At 35.6% G+C, this 20,688-nt stretch overlaps 1 protein-coding gene across 1 annotated transcript in view; it reads left to right on the forward strand.

Moving 5' to 3' along the window:
• EYS (eyes shut homolog) overlaps positions 1-20,688 on the forward strand; it is a 700,331-nt gene that overhangs the window by 300,462 nt on the left and 379,181 nt on the right. Inside the window, exon 28 of the mRNA XM_050973021.1 lies at positions 1,160-1,359. Coding sequence (XP_050828978.1) covers positions 1,160-1,359 — 200 coding nt within the window. The remainder of the gene's footprint in view (positions 1-1,159; positions 1,360-20,688) is intronic.

The following is a 20,688-nucleotide window of genomic DNA, read 5'->3' on the forward strand; positions in this document are numbered from 1 at the left end:
AGAAGATTGGACAAGTTAGTATAATAGAAAAAAGTCAGAGAGTTGGAACTGAGAATTAATTTTTTTAACAAAGAAGAAACACTATTGTCTGCCAAAAAAAAAAAAAGTAATTAATATAGCAAAAGATTACTTCTAGAACCTAGACACAGAAATTTTGGCAGTCTGTAGGGCTATCTCCATCTTCCTGTGGGATATATAATTCAATTAGCTTATATAATGCTCTCTAATAAATCATCCTATATACACCCAGCTGGAGAGCTTATAGGAAAATAAGTTGTTTTCTCACAATTCCCCATGGATGTCTGTATTTACATTCTGTCAAAGCTACTGTATTACCTGCAGGAAATGTGAGTGCCCTTGGATATCCTTAAAGAATAAACCTTCTAAAGTTACAGGACTGTGAAAATAAATTTAAAATACTGGATTTAGCCAGACTATTTGGGTTGCAGCTGCAAAATAGAAGTCCTTTGGAATACAGGTAAAAACTAGGTTTCTGTGATCAAGGGCAAACACATATTTCTCACACTGTATATTGCACTAACTAAATTCTCCTGTAATTCTGAGGAAATATTAACTTGCTGCTAATTTGCATGATTTAAATTTGATGATTTTTACATTAGCCTTATCAGAGGAAATTGTTATTATGTGAACACATAAACATGTTTCTATTTGCAATATTAGGCATTAATTGATAATGAGAAAACATTTATCAGGAAATACTGATAAAAGGCTTGTGTGCATTCATTTATATAAGTAATTTTTTATTCTGTCCATAATTGCCTTACTAATGTGTTTCTTTTTCAGCAGTAGGCCCTAGTGTAAAAAATTAGAAGGGATAATTGTAAGAGTGTGGCTCAAAAACATGCTTTAAAAATTTAATCATGATTGGGATTGCATACTTTTGGTTGTAAGACTGCTTATATAAAGCTATGTTTGCATCTCTGCAAGATTAATGAGTAGGAACAAGTATAGTGAGTGTGAGCTGTAATCAAAGGATCTCTATATAACAAAAATTGAGTCAAATTAGAGACTTTTGTTTATCAGACAATAAAAAAGTCCAATACTTTTCCTAATCTTCATATTCAGTCTCTTGCACTTGTTGAGCTGAATGAGTAACTAATGTGTGTAATCAATGTATTATTATTATTTTTCTTCTCAGGAATGTGAATCAGCTCCCTGCATCAATGGAGGTTCTTGTCAAGATGCCATCAATGCATTTGTTTGTGTCTGCCTGAGTGGCTACACTGGCAGGTTTTGTGAAGTTGATGTTGATGTTTGCAGAGAGTCCACACTGAACTCAGTTCTTTGTTACAATGGAGGTGTATGTGTTGATGGACCTGGAAGAACATTTCATTGCAGGTTAGTATGAATACTGTCATATAATTGCTTAAATTAAAATTGATTAGTTAATATTTCAGGGCAATACTGATACCATGTACACTATATGCACCCAAATGGATTTGGTGCTCAATTTAGTGGTCAAGTAGATTATTATATTGAACCATTTATTGCTTAACATTAGACTCTTATATCAGAAAAGCTATTTTCTAGTGCTTTTCAGAATCATGTGTGGAAATGTCTAACATAACGTGACCTTAAAATAGCTTAAATTATTATGTTATTGTTTTGTATGTACTCATGTGTTTCATACTCAAAGGGAAAATGAACTTGCAATCAAATTTTGATGACAGGTAATTTACATGCTATATGTGCACATACACATATACAAAACAACGTCCTAAGATCCATCGTCATTATTCTCCAGCTGTTAGACTTCTGCCTAAAAGCATGTAATTTTATATCCTATATACTTGTGAAAGAGTTTTAAGATAGGCTACTTTACAGACTGTCATTATTATTATGTCAAATCCTAATATCTAAGTCCCTTTTCAATTGCTACATTTGTAGAAATATTAATACTAAAAACTTATTTTATAAACAATATTAAGAGAGAAACATAAATATCTGCTCCTATAAAATCATGTGTTCAAGGCTCTTCTGGGTACCTTACTCCAGGGAATCAACTGCAGCACTCAGCTTGGTGTCATATGCAAACAGGGTGAGCATGCCCTTAATCCCACTATCTATGTCATTGATGAAAATATTAAATAATGTTTATCTCATGACAACTCAAAAAATATTATCATTTATCTTAGAACTTCCCATACATGCTAAAGTAATTCACACTACTGATTCTGCAGTGGGCTACTACCTGCACTAAGATTTCTGCTGTGACTCAGATGCCTCATAACCTGTTTCACTCATTATTGTTTGATGGCCAGTTTGAAAATTCAATCCTGTGCATTCTCCTGCTTCTTCTTTCCCAGTTCATGTTCACTCTAGACTCCTTATTTCAAGCTTAAGTACAGCAGCACCCTTTCATCGTTCACAGATGAATCCTCTGAATTAAATTAAATTGCTTATATTTTCCCCTCTTCTCCTTGGGAGCCTACACCAAACATTGTAAGCATATTTATTATGCATTTGCTTCTGAGCCCAGCATTGACCATCAGATGGACTTCATGGAACTAGATTCAGGGAACTTGAAAGCAATTATAATCAGAATTTTTAGTGTTGCCAAGATTACAAAGGTTTTCATGAGTGTTATAATACTACAGCATGGTGGGTTGATGCAAGACACAGCTGTGATCCTGCAAAAAGAAGTAACATATTTTACATAAGTTTCTTCTGATGGGGTCCAGGGAAAGGACTTTTTTCAGCTGATTTCCTCTCCTATATTGATATACTTTAGAAAACAGACATAATTCCCTTTCTTATCATTCAGCTGGTGCTACAATTCCAAGTAATGACTACAAACAGAAGTAAGAAACATAAAAAGATCATAAAGTCAGGTTTGCTACTGCGCTGTGAATGTCAAATTGTGACCCCTACTCCTCTTTTACCCTTCCATTCACATGTTTTAAGCAGTCTGGATAATGCTCATGTACAAACGCAAGGATAGGAGTTATATGGAGGATAGAAAAGTGGAACTGAGAAAAAAGAGGAAGGGAGAAGTATCTCCTACGCTAGCAAAAAAACACAAACATTCAAATAAATAATGAGTCTTAATGCTTGTTACATACTGTGGAATGGGCAGCAAAAAGACTTTAATCCAGTATTGCTTAGTCTTCGTGTTTTGGAGATATGTCTTGAGATGTTTCAATTTTATAGCTTGGAAATCAAAAAATAGGAAGTAATGAAAATGGTCCAGTAATGGGCAAGTGTCAGGCTGCCTTAACTGTAAGCTCCATAGCCAGCTTCATCTATGATGTATGTGATATTTTACTCAGTAGTGCCATGAACACTTCAACTTTCCTTGAATTATGTGTGAATCAATTACATGAACAACCCTACAGGCTTCTTGTGAAATTAATATGAAAAATACCCTTTGAGATAGTTCTTGAATTGTGTATTAACTGAAATATCATTCTGTCTTCAAACCCCTTGTTTAAAAATAAAACAACTTATTGGAAATGAGAGGGATGCTGGGAGTTGTAATTCAGTTCTATGCTGGGCAGATTGCCACTGAATCAGTGCTTCAGGAAACAGATTGCCATCTGAAAGGATGCCCACCTATGTTCATTTGTATTTCAGTCTTCTCAATTAAAGGTGCTGGCTGCCACAACAACAAACACTATATGAATCAGCAAATTAATAATAAATATAACATTGGGCTCAGGGAGCCTCTCAGAAGACAATTCAATCCAATATTCATATGACTGATATAATGAATATGTAATAGGAATTCCATAGCCTTTTCATGGAACATTCCAAGTGTTCTGGGGAAGAGAAACTGTTTACATAAAATACTCTGAAATTTCTCATTGTACTTAATCCACAGGTGGCTCATCTCCACTTTTGCATCTTTTAGTCCCAGACCATTCAGTTTAACTTGGGATTTCAAAATGTAAGCATAATGAGAAAAAATATTCTTCCTTCCCCTCTAATTCTTGCATGGCCTTTTTCAAGTGTTCATTTCAAGTACTTTCTGCTGATTAGGTTCAGAAGTCATAGTGTCTTGGAAGGATAATCTGTGTAGCGCTTTCAGCCTGATCAGGTGAAAATAATGGCAACAGTCCTATGAGAGATCTTGCCTTAGAGTATATTCTTGAATATTATAGCTTCATTGTATTTTTTTTTGGCATTTTGTAGAACATACGTGGTTTGTAAATGTGGTTTTTTTGGGAAAAAATGAGGAAACCTTTGATGTAATTCTGTTTTTTACAATCTTCTTTTCACAATTTATTGCTATAATTTAATGTATTTATTGTTTGTGAGTTTGAGAGATGTGTAGCACCACAAATAAGTTTGACCCTGTCTTTTGATTCACAAAGGAGTACTGGTGCTTTTTAAATCTATTTTTTGGATTATTTTTTACTACTTTTTTTTTTCATAACTGAAGCTTTTTTGACAGCATCTATGCAAGATTGTTTTATACTCAAGACAAGTAAGTGTGAATACTTGATCAACAAAATTACTGATGAAAAAATGCCTTTTTTTTTCCTTCAGCTCAGGAGATCTTAGAAAACAAAGTCTAAAATAGAAATATGTTATTCTACATTTCCTCCAAATAAAGTGCAATTATTTTTAAATGTTCATTATGATATCTATCTATTCTTTTATTCGACTGATAAGAAAGCAGAGTTTAGATTTTAGAGCATCCTATTTTGAGTAGGTATGTGTTCTAATTTTCTTGATTTGTTTGAGCAAGGAGCAGCAGTCCTCATAATCAGCTAGGACCTCTAGAGGGACCTAGGAAAGTGAACAAAACAATTCAAGCATGGAGAGGCTGTATGAGAAAAAAACTGGAGCCTGGAAGACATATTATTCTGTGGCTGTGGTATGCAGATAGCATATAAGATAAGAAATGGTAATGTAGAACAGTTTGTCTTAGAGCTTGTACAAGATAAACAATATACTACCAGTATGAAGCAAAAAGTTGTGAGAGGACCCAAGAAGTGCAGTCTTGTCAGGCAGCCTAGGAAACTGTATTTAAAAAAAAAAATCAGAATCAAACTTGTTTAGGATTTTTAAAGTATTTTTAAGCAGAAATGTGATTTAGCAGTACTGAACATTCAGTCTTTTACCCCAAAGGAAATAGAGCTATTCTTTGGAGTTGTTCATGTCAGCAGTACCTCCAAGAAATACACAAAAAAGTTCCTCTGTATTTCAAAAAGCTTTACATGGGGAACATTTACATAGGCGTATGCCCCCATGAACTCAAAAAGTGACTTAATATTAAAGTATTTGTTTTGAGGCTCACTCAGGTCTTGTATGCTGGGTAACAGAAAAAACACAGTCTTGTGCTGAAAGATTGCTAATTGAAAAGCTTCATTTCATTTACATGGTGAATGGTCAGACCTTGCAAGCTGTCTAAGTTGCAGAATACATATTACACAGAGCTGTGCTGTTGGGACTCATCCCCAAATGAGGCTACCAATTGTTAGTGTTGGTGCTTAGCACCAATTTGACTGTCACCATCAGTTTACTATCTTAATATAAAACTTTCATGCCTTCTCTCTGTGAGTTCCCACAGTCAGCTTCTCACAACACTGACTCCTTTTCTCTTCTGCACAGCTAGCTGATGCCTTTCTGTCCCTTGCACAACCACCTAACTTTTACACCTCAAAGCCCAGCCAACACTCTCTCCTCTCTAGCATCTAACCAACTCTTTTATAACACCCATCCTTACTGGACACAGCTGTGACATATTAAAGGCAGGCCTGTTCCTACTCTTTGATAATTAGTACAGCTGCAACTCCTCAGGGGTGAGATTGCCTTCAGCACTATCTCTATTCTCTTACAATCCATCCTCCCACACTATGCCTCTAAGTTCCTCAGCACACTGAAGTAAATTTAAGAAGCAAGTCATTTATTAATATGGAAGAAACAACTTTGCTGGACCATTAGAATCTCTTAAAATTGGCAAGTCATAAAACAATAGGTTCTCACATTTGTATGAGCTATGAATATATATGCAGTACCCTGTTTCATCTGTGAGAACAGATGCTACTCCATTTATATGTAGATAACAAGATGGATTTAGCTGATTTCATAATTGACTGCCTAATTCTTTACACTTAGTGACGCATGAATATTTTAGTGTTTGCTTTGTGTGTACGTTTTAGGTTACATGAAAACAAAAGTGTGTATGGATTCAGTTGATCAACCACATAACCATGTGTGCTATTTCCAGCAGTGGCCATAAGAGGATTGCCAGGAAAATAATGAAATGTGCACATGTTATTTGTATTCCAGTACTTTCTTATGTTCTCTCAAATGGAGGTTTTCCTGAGCCTGTTTTGATTTGTTCAGTAAGAGTCAGTGAGTATCTCCTTGCACCATTTTCCCTTGAACACTTATAAACGTTTCCTCTGAGGAAGGGGCTTTGACTAGGCAATCTCCACAGATCTCTGCCCATATCAGCTCTTCTGTGCCAATATGGTACAGCAAACAGACCCACAAGTCATTTTTCTCTGTTGCATGGAAAAATATCTCCCTTCGGAAAATTTTAACTACTGCTGCTGCCAGCTTTATCGCATATCTAGTGTGGAAAAGGAGAATAAAAAGAGAACTCCAAGCCAAGCTTTCCTTGTTTTTCTGGGCCACTGCCACATTGCTCTATGCCTTCTCTTTTCTAGGGTAAAGGTTTCTTGTTTTCCCAGTCCTTCCTCCTTCAGAAGCCATCACAAACTTTTAGTCATCCTTGTTGCCCTTTTAATTACTATTTTTCCTTTACTAACCCAACAGGACAAGAAGTATACACTGTATCCAGGCTGTGGGCCACTCTGTGATTTATACAATGGCATGTTTTTTTCTCCTTTCTATTCCTCCCATAACAACAGCAACTAACTTTTCACTGGTGCTGTAAGGAAAGGGAACACAGTTGTTTCAGTGTTATTAGCTGGCTGATCACTAAAATTTAGTTTCTATGGAGAATAGTTAGACAAAGTTAGCATGCTATGCGTGTTTATAATACTGTCTGTATCATTATTTTATATATATGTGTGTATATATATATATATATATATATGAAATGCATATAAATATGTGTATACATTATTTTTAATTATATCACACCTTTTTATTTATTTAATCAAAATCTCATTTTTACTATCAGATAAATAAGAATAGGAAATTATTTTAATCATAATAAATAGTTATTTATCCATTTTATAATGACAAACTCTGGTGTCTTCATGTGAAAAATACCAGCTGTAACACTATCAAATGAAATAGTATAATAAAAATGCACATCAAATCCTGTATTTTTCTTACTTACATGGCAAGAATATAAAGGAATAAAGAACAAGTCCATCATAGTCTTTATTTGATAGCTGCTAATATAAAAAAAACTTTAATAAACTGCATTTAATAACTATTAACATGCCCCTACACTTTGAACTACAAACAGAACTATATTCAAAAAAAGGTTAACATGAAATTAAAAAAACAAATAAAATAAAAGCAGTTCTCTAAGTGAATTATTGTTTGGAATTATTTTAGAAATATTTTTGAGAAGAATATTGAAGTTATATGTTGCTCTTTTAGTATGATGTTGCATGAAGGGTAAAGGAATCTACCATAGTCATAAGGAGGCAACAGATCTGTTTTAGAGGGGTTGTGCCTGTATTAGCAAATCAACCAGAAGGTCAAGATCACAGGATTTGAAGTATGTAGACCTAACAAATAATGTGTCTGAAGATGCTTAATGTGTACAATATGCCTAACGGAATACCTGTCTCCTAGAGCTTTTGGGCAAAGGTAGAGGAAATTTTCATTCTGTCACTCAAGTTACTGATATGTTTTGATATTCAAACATATCAAACAATTTTAAATACCCACTGTGATATTCAGCTACTTAAATAAGGAAAGGGAAATATAGAAAATTGAAAATGAGTAGAAGTTGTAAAAGTGGAACGTGAAGAAAGGCAACACATTAAGACACATATCCCAAACATGATTATATATATTTATTTATTTTAATAAATGCATGCTCTCTTTTTTCAGCTTTTACTAGTGATGTTTACAATGGCAGCACTTAATCTAGTTAAAATTACCCACTCTCCTTATCGTTTTACTGTTCTAAAATTCAACAGTAAAGTGCAATCTGCTAGAGAATTAGCATTGTCTACAGAAATGCAGACAGTAGTGTCTGGAAATGAGGCACTAAAATCTAGTAGGAATAAAAACACACCCAAAAGCAAAACACAAATCTAATACAAATCACCCATCTGCCCAGTCCCAGAATAAAACTGTTTTAAATCTTGCATCTGAATAGCTGTTGTCAATTGTTATATTCTATTTTTAAGCAAATCTTTTAAAAATTCAGTGCCTTAAAAGACACAGGATGCCTCTACCCTATATATGTATTGGTTTGGGGTTTTGGCTTTATTTTTATACCTAAGTTGTTTTGTGATTTTATGATATGGAAGCCAAATAAAATGAGCTAGTAGGAATCACATTCACATCCTCATTATACAAGGGACTGAGTAGGTGGGAATGTACCTGTAACAGAACATTTCAGTTTTTTCTAGTTATACACAGTGAATATTTAATCCAAACTTACCCAAAACATGAATGCCTAAGTAAAATCCAAGACCTAGAAAAAGATTTAAAATTTCACAGTGCTTTACGATATAATATGCTGCTAATTAATTCAGCAAATCATGTGAAATACTAAAGCATGTTACACAAGTGGTTCAAAGACATATCACTAGTGATATTTTTGCTGTTAATCTTCAAAACTTTGTGATATTTGTGGCATTCTTTTGTTTCTAAGATTGCCGTGCTGCTGCGTCGAGGGGTCTCAACTCCCCACGCGGTGGGGAGGAGGAAGTGCCGGCTAGCTGGGAGCACAGCAGCAGATAGCAGCGGGGGGGCACTACCTTGATGCACCGGGGCGTCAGGCAGCGCCTTCGGCAGGGCAGCAATGTCGAGAGGAGTGGCAAAAGTGGAGAAACTTAAAAGAAAGGAGGACCTTGACTCGGCTGGTGCAATCCAGTGACTTCATTGTCTCCAAGGGATCCAGGCGAGAAAAGGCGCAGAGCAATGAAAAACAGCAGTATATAAAGGGGGTGGAACATACAGTACAAGAACCAATGGGGGAAACTGAGTAGGGGACTCAGACATAACTGGCACAGGCAAGAACCAATGATATAAAAGCTAGGGAGGGGCCCGGAGTACCTGCCCAATCACCCTCTGAGGAAGGGAAAAGTTTCTAGAGAAATGGGCAGGGCCCCGGGAGATGGACAGGGCTCAGGAGGAGGGGAGAATATAACAAAAGGGCGGTTGTCAAGGAAACGGGGGAGGAGACAAGGGCTTGGCAGCAAGCCCAGAATGGGAGGGAACCATTTCAGGGAGAGGGGGAGACCAGGGCTGAACCATCAAAATAGGTTTAGGATTACAAAATGGGGAGAACATTACAGACAGGGAAGATAACATAACTGGAAATTGAATGCGCACCACAACATAAGATATATATTCTAAGTGCATATACAAAAATAACAAATATACTGCTAAAAGTTAACTGATTGAGCATTTTATAGTGACTGTTTACAAAAGCAACAACAAACCTATCAAAATTTGCATCACTTAAAAATAAGATTACTGTACTGTACTTGTTATCTTATATTAACAAGTCATATAATGTGACAGTTGAAAAAATTTTATATATTATTGTTTAAAATCCATTATTTACTCTTTTGCAGAGTTCAAACCTACCAGCAATTTGCTAACATAAGAAATTTACTACCTTGTATCTTGAGTGACAGCCCTCAATTTGGAGGAAAATAAAGGCTGTGCTTCATATGAGGTCTTCTAACTCAGACTACAAGAAAACAGTTTACTGTAGAATCCTTGAGGGTATTTTTAATAATTGGATAGATATGATGACTTTTTACAATAAAAATTGTTACAAGAAATATGAAAATAAAAAAGAAAAATATTACTCCTTAATTTAATTAAGGACCAAGATAAAAGTACATTTCAACTTGTCTGTATAAAAAAAGCTTCTGCTAAACTTGTCCATTGACCTTGGTAACACAAAAAATTTTAAAGCCTGTCTATTTTAGGTCACTGCTTAAAACAACAGAATTTCTGCAGGTTTTATTTGATGGATTGAATGACTGACTTTGATTTTGCTTTTTAAAGTGTATTTATTGAAAATGTTACAGACTAGCTTATGCCTATTTAATTTTACTGTAGCCTGCATTTAAAAAGATGAGATTTTGAAAAACATTAGAGCATATTTTAATTTTTCTTCTCTTAAAGAGTAAGTGCCCATTGTCTTTCAGATGTATAGATTGATGCTTTGTAGAGATGGGCAAAGGCTTAGAGAAGGGAAAGAGAAAGGAAAAAAAGAGGGTATTATCAAGGTAAATTGGTCATTTAAAAACCCATAGTAATAATAAAAATGTTTTCTCCATCTAAGTTCATCATTTAAAATGGACATTTCAGAATCAGTCTCCGGGGGGGCATACAATTTTTTAAAACCAATGTATAGGCCAGTATGCATTAATTTGATTAGTTACTACCTTATAATTTTACTCCATATTTATAAATTAACATAAATAATTCATCTGACTGAGTAATAATACTGGAAGGATACTTTTACCATAAAACCTTATAGTATTACAAATACTATTTCTATTTATTTAAATTTAAGTATCTATATATCTATATATATTGATATAAGGCATTGAGTTCTATGCCTGAATGTGACACAATGTAATTCTATTAGAATTTCTCTTAAGTGTTATAAACTGTGTATATTAATGTATTCTTTCTTTTTATGGATTTAACCAAAATGCTTTGCTATTTTCTGAAGATTTCATGCTGAAAAATCTCAATTTCAGTTCTGTAGGACACAGCTAAAGATCAGTGTTCATCCAGATTCTGTTCATCTGCACTGGTCAATTAGGTGCTTTTCCTGGGAGCTCAACCCAGGGGAATAATCATTTCTCTTCAGAAAATAATGTAGTACATAGTACTAGGTAGTTCCAGCTACAGATTTTTTTTTTTCTCCAACTGTGTACACCTGCATTACTTCATGCTGAAGTAACCAGAACTTAGGATACACTAATGCTAGAAACAAGATGAATAACTCTTGGAAAATAATCTTCCTCAGGGTCTGAGCATTGAAGTAAAATACTTTCATTGTTGATATAATTTTCAATAACTTTCTGTCTAATATGGAAACATAGTTTCTCTGTACTCATTACTGTGTTGGAGAATTAGGGGAGAGAAAATGGAACATTAGAACTGCCATTTAGTGTCAGACCTCAGCCTCATTTTGTTCTCTATTTGATCTTGCACTGATTTCAGAGGAATGCCTAAGGAATTCAGTAGAAAAATATTTTTCTCCCCAACTCTTCATCTACCATCACTTATAGGTCTCACTTTAACTGGTTGGAAGCAGTGATTTCGCTGAAGCATAAATTCAAGATCCTTCATGGAGGTTTTTTTAAAACATTTTGCATTAAATATGGACATTTCTATATCCACTAAATTTCAAAACATTTCTAAGACTTCCCTCACAAGTCTATGATTAAAAATTATTCATCTATTTATCTCCAACAGTGTTGTGTAGGTCATGAATATTGCTTTATACGTCTTCTTGTTTTGATTTCTTCCAGAATTCAGTTTATCCAGAGGGAGTATAAGTCATTCTGGATAGGTGTCCCTGAAACACTGTTTCCTGCATGATTGCAGGTGCTCTGTCTTGTTCTCTGTGAGCATTGCAGAATATGTTCCCCAGATACTAGGTGCTTTGGTTCCTACTAAGTATTCCTATTGTTTTTCTCATTTTCTCATCAACAATCTACTTGTGATGGCCTTAAAGTAAGAAATTTAATTGCTGTTTTCTCTCAAATAATACATAAATAGAACAAAAAGACTTCAGGAAACAGACTCGGCCATCTTTGCTTTCCAAGTAAATGTAGAGGACCAACAGTAAGTAATTGCAAAGCTATGAAAGTAAGGGGCATAAAAAATAATTCTTTACTGCCAGTGGTCTGTTGGAAAATATTTATTTTTTATTCTAAATATTAAACTGATTTGGAAAGGGTAATAAAACCTAAAAATAATAACATATGAAGAGGGCCAAAAAAGAGTGAAGAGACTACGGTCATCAGCAATTCTTTGACTATGAGTGATTATTTTCTTTACCAGCAAACACTTGCCTCCTATTTTCATTTATTCCATCTTTTTAGAGATGTTTGATCCAAGGTTTAGAAAAGGTTAAAGATGCATTTGTAAGGTGAAAGCCCATTTTCTATCCCACTCTTACTAGCATTTGTTCTGTATTATGTTTTGTAAATCTCTCAACAGTTTCAAATATCTGCAGATTAAGAAATAAAGATGGCACTCTAGGCACTACATTGGCAATGCAAGCAGTAAATTAGCTTAGAATGGTAAACTTTTAAAAAACCAGTATGCTATAAACCCTGTGCAATGCCTTAGTTGTATCATTGTTATACATTCTCTGGAAAGGTTACAAGCACTGGAGAAAAATGATAAGCATCTGTTTTTCACTCTAAGTCTTACCACGTTTGGCAAACAAAAACGGTTTGAACTGAGAAATTAAATGTATAGCTTACTGGTGAGTAATCCCAATAATCTACAGGCTTGTTTTCTGAAATTCTTTTCAATGGGAAGGCTACCAGACATGGTACATTAGGCACTGTTGAGAATTTTTCTGGTTTAATATGGTTTAATGACAAAATGGAAATTAGATAGTGGGAAAAATCAGAGAGTGGAAGAAATTCTACGAATGCCAATATTAGTAACAAATATTATTTTTACTTGTTTTGAAGAAATGCAAATTTTCCTTTTTTTATTTAAAATATTAATTAAATGGATATGCCATCTCATACTGTGCATGTGCTGAAAAACATGCCGGGGTGAAGACCACATTGGATCAACAGAGAGCTGTGGTTGGAACTCAGAAAAAGAAAAAGGAGAGTTTGTGACCTTTTGGGACCCTTCAAAGTAGGGACAGGCAACTTAGGAAGACTTACAAAGATATCTACCTGGTCTAGTTAAAAGTGTCCCTGTCCATGGCAGTTGGAACTAAATGATCTTCAAGGTTCCCTTTTAACTCAAGCCATTCTATGATTTTCTGTGCCGTGAGGTTATGCAGGTAGAAAATTGGAACTACCAAATCTCAAGTAAAACTTAATCTTCCTAGTGGCAGGAAATAAAAAAATATAGAATAAAAAAATATTTCTATAAATACATTAGCAACAAAAGGAGGGATGAAGAGAATCTTCATACATTAATGGACACGAGGGGGGAAACAGTGGAAACCGAGGCACACAAAGCTGAGGTACTTGATGCCTTCTTTGCCTTAGTCTTTAACAGTAACTGCAGTTGTTACAGAAATCAATTGCCCAGAGAAAAAGGACCTGGAGGTGCTGGTTGACGGCCAGCTGAACACGAGCCAGCAGTGTGCCCAGGTGGCCCAGAAGGCCAATGGCATCCTGACTTGTGTCAGAAGCAGCATGGCCAGCAGGATTAGGGAAGGGGTCGTTGCCTCTGGTGAGGTTGCACTGAATTCTGTGTTCAGTTTTAGGCCCCTGATGATAAAAAAGACAGTGAAGTGCTGGACCATGTCCAAAGAAGCTGGAAAAAGGGTCTAGACAGTAAGTCCAGTGAGGAGTGGCTGAGAAGCTCATAATTGTTAAATGCCCCTGATTAACTTTCTGTCCTTTACATGTTTGGAAATGAGTTCCAAGAAGTCTTGCCCATGACCTTTCTAGGGACAGAGATAAAGATAATTGGCCTATGGTGTGCAGTCTTCCATTACACTTTTTCTTCTTAAAGGTAAACATAGTATTAATCTTCTTCCAGGTAATAAATCACCCAAGGCCACTGACATCTTTAATTTCTATGTTGTTATAAGTGCTAAACCAGCCATTATATTTTCCTCACAAATGATCTTTGTTTTTCTTAACTTACTGTAGGGGGCTGACTGCTGATAAAAGCACAATGGAGAAGTACCTATTTTCATTGCTGATTCCTTCATTTACACTAATGCAGTAAGGAAACTTTAGGTACACCCATTTTAAAAAATGACAATCTTTATAAAACGTGGTAGCAATAACCCTTAACATGGACATATCAACTGTTCTCTTATAGCAGATGCACAATTCATCTACCTTTGTCCTATTGGTTAGTGAACAGCAAATGAGGGCAACTCAGATGATCATGGTAGAGTGCCTCCTAATGGAAAAGTGTATTTCATCAGTTACTATTTTCTTTGGATTCATGGATAATACTGCTTATAAGATCCAATAAAAGAATCCATTGTTTTATTCTGAAATCTGGCAGCCACTACTTATTTTGCTGGGTTTTGAGTGGTTTTGTTTTCATATGTGAATTTGGTGTTGCTGTTTCTTTTTGTTGATTTTGTTTGCTTGTTTGTTTGATTTTTCTCTGATTTTTATTTCGTGAAATGGTAAATAGATGTATTAGGAAAGACGCTGTTCCAAACTATGTCTTCCAGAAGCATTTGTTTAGTCTTACTGTCTCCTTCCATCTTCTGAGTTTTCTCTAGGTTGTCTCCAACAGCTAGTATGCTTAACATTGCAGAGATTGTAGATTCTAGAAATGTTTAATTTCCCACACTATAAACCCATCTTGATCATCTCTAAATATTTGAATAGATGCTTTACTTGGATAAAGTGGTAAAATCAGTAACAGGGACTTTGTCTTGTAGTTCAGTCACAAGCATAAATATACACACAGTGAAATGCTACCAGTAGAAGAGATTAAATAATAGCATCATACCACCTTAGTTTATTATCACTGTTGTAATTGTTATACAATCAAATTGGGAAAAATTGAGTAGTCTGTGTAATGTTTTAGTGGCCTCCAATTTACATTGTCTTCCCTGAATTTATTATTTGGAGCTGTGTGAATAGAGTACAATATACCAAACATATGTAGCTAAATTCTAAATTAGCATTTGCTGCTACTAACTCTCTTTTTCCTCTTTGGTTGATGTACAGTACAGAAACAAAAGACCTAAAAGTAAAAAATCAATGCCTCTTATTTTGAGAGCTTTTTGGGGACTAATTTGAGTATGTCACTGACTGATACAGAACAATAGACACCTTTGGGGATAGGATCTAAATAGCTTCCCAGGTTGAGTTCTCAGTAATGAAGCTCCTGTTAAAGATGAAAATGCACTGTTAAATCTGGTGTTGGGTATTATGCTGACAGTTCATTTGGTTTTGCTTCAATCTGTGGATACCTTTTAAAAAGCAATAACAGAATTCACAGTGATTATACTATTTTTCCCTTTGTTTTGAAGGAAATGCTGAGTGTATCTACCAAAAAAAAAAAAAAAACCAGTTAATGACATAGGCAGACCTTGAATTTGCTTCATTGTGGAAAGTGTGCAAACTTAGAATCTGAAGTAAAAGGAAGACAAGCCCAGACCACTAATAAGCGTGCGAAGGCATGCTACCAGTATGAGTCTTTTCAGAGAGCTGAAGCAGCATGTGTGGCACATATTGCTGAGATTATTCAGAAATTGAGAGCAAAGATGAATGCATGACCTGCTTTCAAATGAGAATGAATGCAGCTCCCGGTAGCTCAGCATGATGTTTTCTTTAGATTCAGAGCCAGCTGCTTCAAAACAATAAAGAAAATCCTATCCAAGCTATATCCATCCTTCAAATAGGAGACCAACAATAGCTGGCAGGGAGTGGAAGAATTCTGCATTTGCTTTTGCTATATTATTTCAGACACCTCCTTTTCTCATGATTCCTGTAGTAAAATCCCATTATGAAAACTGACATCAGCAAGACTACATATATATTTATATACACATACATGCATATTTACGTACACTACTTTGTTACAAAAATAGTGTTTATCTAGAGAAATAAATGAATAATCCACATTTCCAGTACTAAATATTGTATAAGCAGAATTTATGATAGATGTTTAAATTATTATATTAAACCTTATCACTGGAAGTAAAAAAATAATGTGCCTTTACATGGAAAAAATAAATTTTGTTTCTGAAGCAAATGATGACTAATAACTTCTGTACATTACTATAAATGTGCAGGCAGAAGACTTGGTACACAAGAAATCTTCATGCTGTTCAGAAAATATATATAGTCTTCAATACAGAGCTACTGAATTTTATTTTTGAAAATGTAGGCATTGAAAAAGTTGCATTAAAATATAACAGCAAAAGCTGAAGGTAGTGCAGATGTTAGTGACAGTAAATAGTGTCAATGTCACTATTTACTGTCACTATTTATTTTATGTATAATAACTTTGAAATAGTGTGACGTGGTTATTCTTCCCCTCAATTCCACCCTTATGAGACCCCAGATGGAGTCTGCATCCAGCTCTGGGATCCCCAGCAAAGGAGGGACATGAAACTGCTGGACTGAGTCCAGAGAAGCCCACCAAGTAGATCAGAGGGATGAAGAACCCCTCCTATCAGGAAAGGCTTAGAGAGCTGGGATTGTTCAGCCTGGAAAAGAGAAGGCTTTGGGGTGAACTAATTGTGGCCTCCCAGTACCTGAAGGGAACCTACAAGAAAGCTGGAGAGGGGCTTTTTACAGGAACATGTAGTCACAAAACAAGGGGAAATTGATTTAAATTGAAAAGAGGGTAGATTTAAAGTAGATATTAGGGAAAAAAATCTTTACTGTGAGAGTCATGAGACACTGTAACAGGTTGCCTGGAGACACTGTGGGTTCCTCATCCTCAGAAATATTTAAGGCCAGGTTGGGTGGAGCTCTGAGCAATCTGATCTAATGAAAGGTGCCCCAGTCCATGGCAGGAGATTGCAAATCTTTGAGGTCCCTTCCAACCCAGGCCATTCTCTGATTCTATGATTCTACAATGTATGTGGCATTAAAGAGGACGTTAAATGTGAACTATTTGACACCATTACTGTTATAATTTAACATTATCATAATGTACATGACACACATTCAATATTTCATTTTTTAAATAATAATCAAAGTTTGCAAATTTCTGCTATAATTTTCATTCCTCTTTGTTTCCAGTTTCAATTGATGTTTCCCCCAAGCAAAGTAGATCCTTGTATTTCTTTCAGAAGTTCCTGTTAGTTTGACTTTGTATCCTTCACACAATATACTGAACAGCCAAAGGAAAAAAGCACCAATCAAGAGGACAAAGCCGCTTCAATAGACTTCTTGAGGGCTTACAAGCACTGATCGATCATATTATTGTAAAAGGTATCAAAGACTAAATTTCAGCCAAGATAAGCATTATTGAATATTGGGTACTTCTCTGAAAGCATTTACTGTCTCCATGATCTGTTCTGCAGTCAACAGATTTCTCACGCATTACCCTATCATTTACTATTTATACATCTTATTAACTTAGATTTTTACTCACTGAATTTTCTAGAGATCTTTGAAGTTATTAAGCATAGGCCACACTCTGAACCTTGCACTTGTTCACAAACATGAACTGAAAGTGAAACCACAGCAATTAATAAAACTATGGGAATTACAATATAGCACTCTGTTTAAAATGTAGCAGCATCAATCTATTGAGACTTATGTGATATACACAGACTTGCAAAACAAAAGCTTGCAATTAATCCAGACTTGTGAAAATAGTAAGAAAATGCAATAGGAAATACATCTCAAAGCTGTGATCTGAGTTTGGAAGATAGCACATATAAGGAAAAATATATTGGGATGGTGCTAGTATGCCCACATAAATTATACGCATTCAGATCCATTTTATTTCTGCTTCGCACAGGAAAGCATCCTGAGTCCTGTCATGGACAAATCCTTTTTTAGGTGGGGCCTGCATCCTTTCACCTCCCTGACTTAGGAGTAATAGTTGATATATTGTCAAATCTTCCACCCCTTCCTGCCTATCTCCTCCTCGCTTATTATCATGGGGGTTAGAATGGAAGTAAGGGTGTGAATCACAGAATTGTTCAGGTTGGAGGGGGTCACACAGGATCATCTGGTCCAATCTTACTGCTCGGGCAATGTCAACACAGACCACATGGCACAGGATTGTGCCCAGATAGTTCTTGAATATCTCCAGAGAGAGACTTCACAACCTCTCTGGGCAATTTATTCTAAAGCTCAGTAACTGCACAAAAAAAGAGTTCATCCTAATTTTTTCTCTGGAGCTGCCCAGGTGCAGGACCTTGCATTTGCCTCTGTTGAGTTTCAGACAGTTCTTTGCCCATCTCTCCAGCTTGTCAAGGTCCTTCTGAAGGTCTGCACAGCCCTCTGGGGTTTCAGCCACTCCTCCCAGTTTTCTGTTATTAGTGAACTTGCTGAGGAGGCCTCTGTTCCTTCATCCAAGTCATTGATGAATAAACTAAACTTTACTGGACCCATTATTGAACTTTGGGGACAAATTGTTCCTTCTAGCAGAGCCTGAGTATACAGATATTTAGGGAGGAGAAGAAAAGAGTTCCATTCAACCTCATACACATCTGAAAGAAAACATACTTTCATTTTGAAATTTTAAGCAAATTTTACAAGAAGCAATCATAAACTTCATAAAGAAATTTTCTCAGTTTAGCTCCCTTTGCAATACAACATAGAATCATTAAAAAAAAAAAAAAGACACATTGAAAGAAATCCTAAAGATCATCTTATTCCATCTCCCCTAACACCACCATAGGCAGCAATGTCTCCCACAAGACCAGGTTTCTCAGGGCCCTATCTGAACTGGCCTTGAACTCCTCCAGGAATGGGACATCCACAACTTTTCTGGGTAACCTGTTCCAGATCTCACTATCCTCTGAGTAAAGCATTTCTTCATAAGACATAAACTAAACCTCTGCCCTATCACTATCTACCCAGGTAAAAAAATTCCTCTCCCTTTTTTTTAATAAAAAAATAAAGTGTTAAAAAGTTTAATGATGTTTAAATCACCTCTTTAAGTCTTTGGTTTGGATATAGAGCAGCTGGCATTTTGCTCTTTAGAATATTAGCTATCTGTACCATTCTGTACTGATAATCTGGAAGAGTGTACTGTGTAAACATGGTCATATACATACATGATAAAGTTATCAAGGAAACTAACATCTTCATTTACACTGACCAATTTTGTTATTAGAGGTTATTCTGACATTAATAACATTTATTTGAATTAGCCTTCAATGTTAAGCAAGAACAAATCTGCTGCCTTTTCTTGTTTTACAAAATGCCAATGTACTATGGCTGAAGAGACTGTGAGAAGTTTTAGGATAATCATACCAATAAAGCCCTCTGCTGGAGAGATACCTGCTTGCAAAAGAAACTTTTCCTGCACCAGACTTACTGCCTACTTGAATGACACTGTTCTTCATCTCCCTAGTTGTGTTGGTTGGAAATGTGATTTTTTTTTCCCCTCACTTTCACTCAATCTATGCTAGCAAAACATTTGGAGTTCAGCCTCAAACATTTTGTCTTTCTCCTCATGAAGAAAGTTGGCCATCTGACAAAATGATAACTGAGTAAGAACATTTTTAAGAGCTAAGCTCACAGGGCTGCCAAAGCAGCACCTGCAGCAGCAGCATATGTTGCACTGGGAGTACTTGGGAGTTGCCTGAGCAGTTTTACTTGGTGAGGGGAGGAGACACCTGGCTCTAACTGTCTGCAGTCTGCAGAGCTGGCACAGGCCTATCTATTTTTTTTAAGATACTGTGTCACTTCTCCTAAAAAGATATAACTGCTCCATTGACATGTTTCACCTACCATTTTGAAATGTATTACAGTTTATTTTATACAATTATAGCATTATCCATGGGAAGAATTTCATAGGCATGGGAGACTTGTGAATGACACTTTGAAGTAAAAATTCTGTCATTATGTTAGACATGTGGCTGGCAGGATTTCAACAGATGGACTTAAATGATTAGCATAAGGAAATAGCAGTTTTTAACTACACAAGGTGGTGTAACGAACAAGTCCTGCTGTGTTATTAGTCTTTGATGTTTATTCATTCACATTTAAGTAGTTCCCTTCTGTGTGAAGTAGCCATCAGTGCAGTAAGAATGTTCCCGCTAGAATAGGCCTTGTTACTGCTACCATGGCATGTTCTGTGACATGGATCATCACTGGTAACACTATGAAACACTTTTTTCAAGAAAAGGGAAGCAGCAAAAGAAACATACAAATAAGGAAGTGTTGCTGAAATTTTAACACTGCTGATTTCCACATTCTCTTCAAAGTGTATGGTCAATTTTATCAAAAATTATTGTGAGATCATTTGTACTATGTGGATTCATATGGAGTTTTGCCCAGCTGTATTTTATCTTGTCAAAAGTTATTTCCACTTTTAAAGACTGTGCAGTTCAAATTATGTTCATTGTTATCCCCATCTTTTTGTACCACTATGCAGCTTTTCTTTCAGGACTCACAGCAACACTTAAGCTCTTCTCCTTTTTAATATACATGGTGATCAGGTAAACCTGCAACCAAAAAAACAAATACTGCTTCAGTATCCAGCAGTCACAGTAGCAGACAGAATAGCATCACCAAATGCTCAAGAAAATCTTTTGCTGTTCCATTTTTAAAAAGCAAGTCTATTCACTAGGAACTCTTTGGAGGATCATTCAGTTATTAATTTCTCAGGTCAAATAACCATTACAGTACTTTGTTCAAATATTTAATAAATCTCTTAGAAGAAAAGTGAACCACATAGGTTCTAAGCATATGTCTGTCACAGTAA

Source organism: Serinus canaria, chromosome 3 (genome assembly GCF_022539315.1).
Source record: "Serinus canaria isolate serCan28SL12 chromosome 3, serCan2020, whole genome shotgun sequence".
Taxonomy (NCBI): Eukaryota; Metazoa; Chordata; class Aves; order Passeriformes; family Fringillidae; genus Serinus; species Serinus canaria.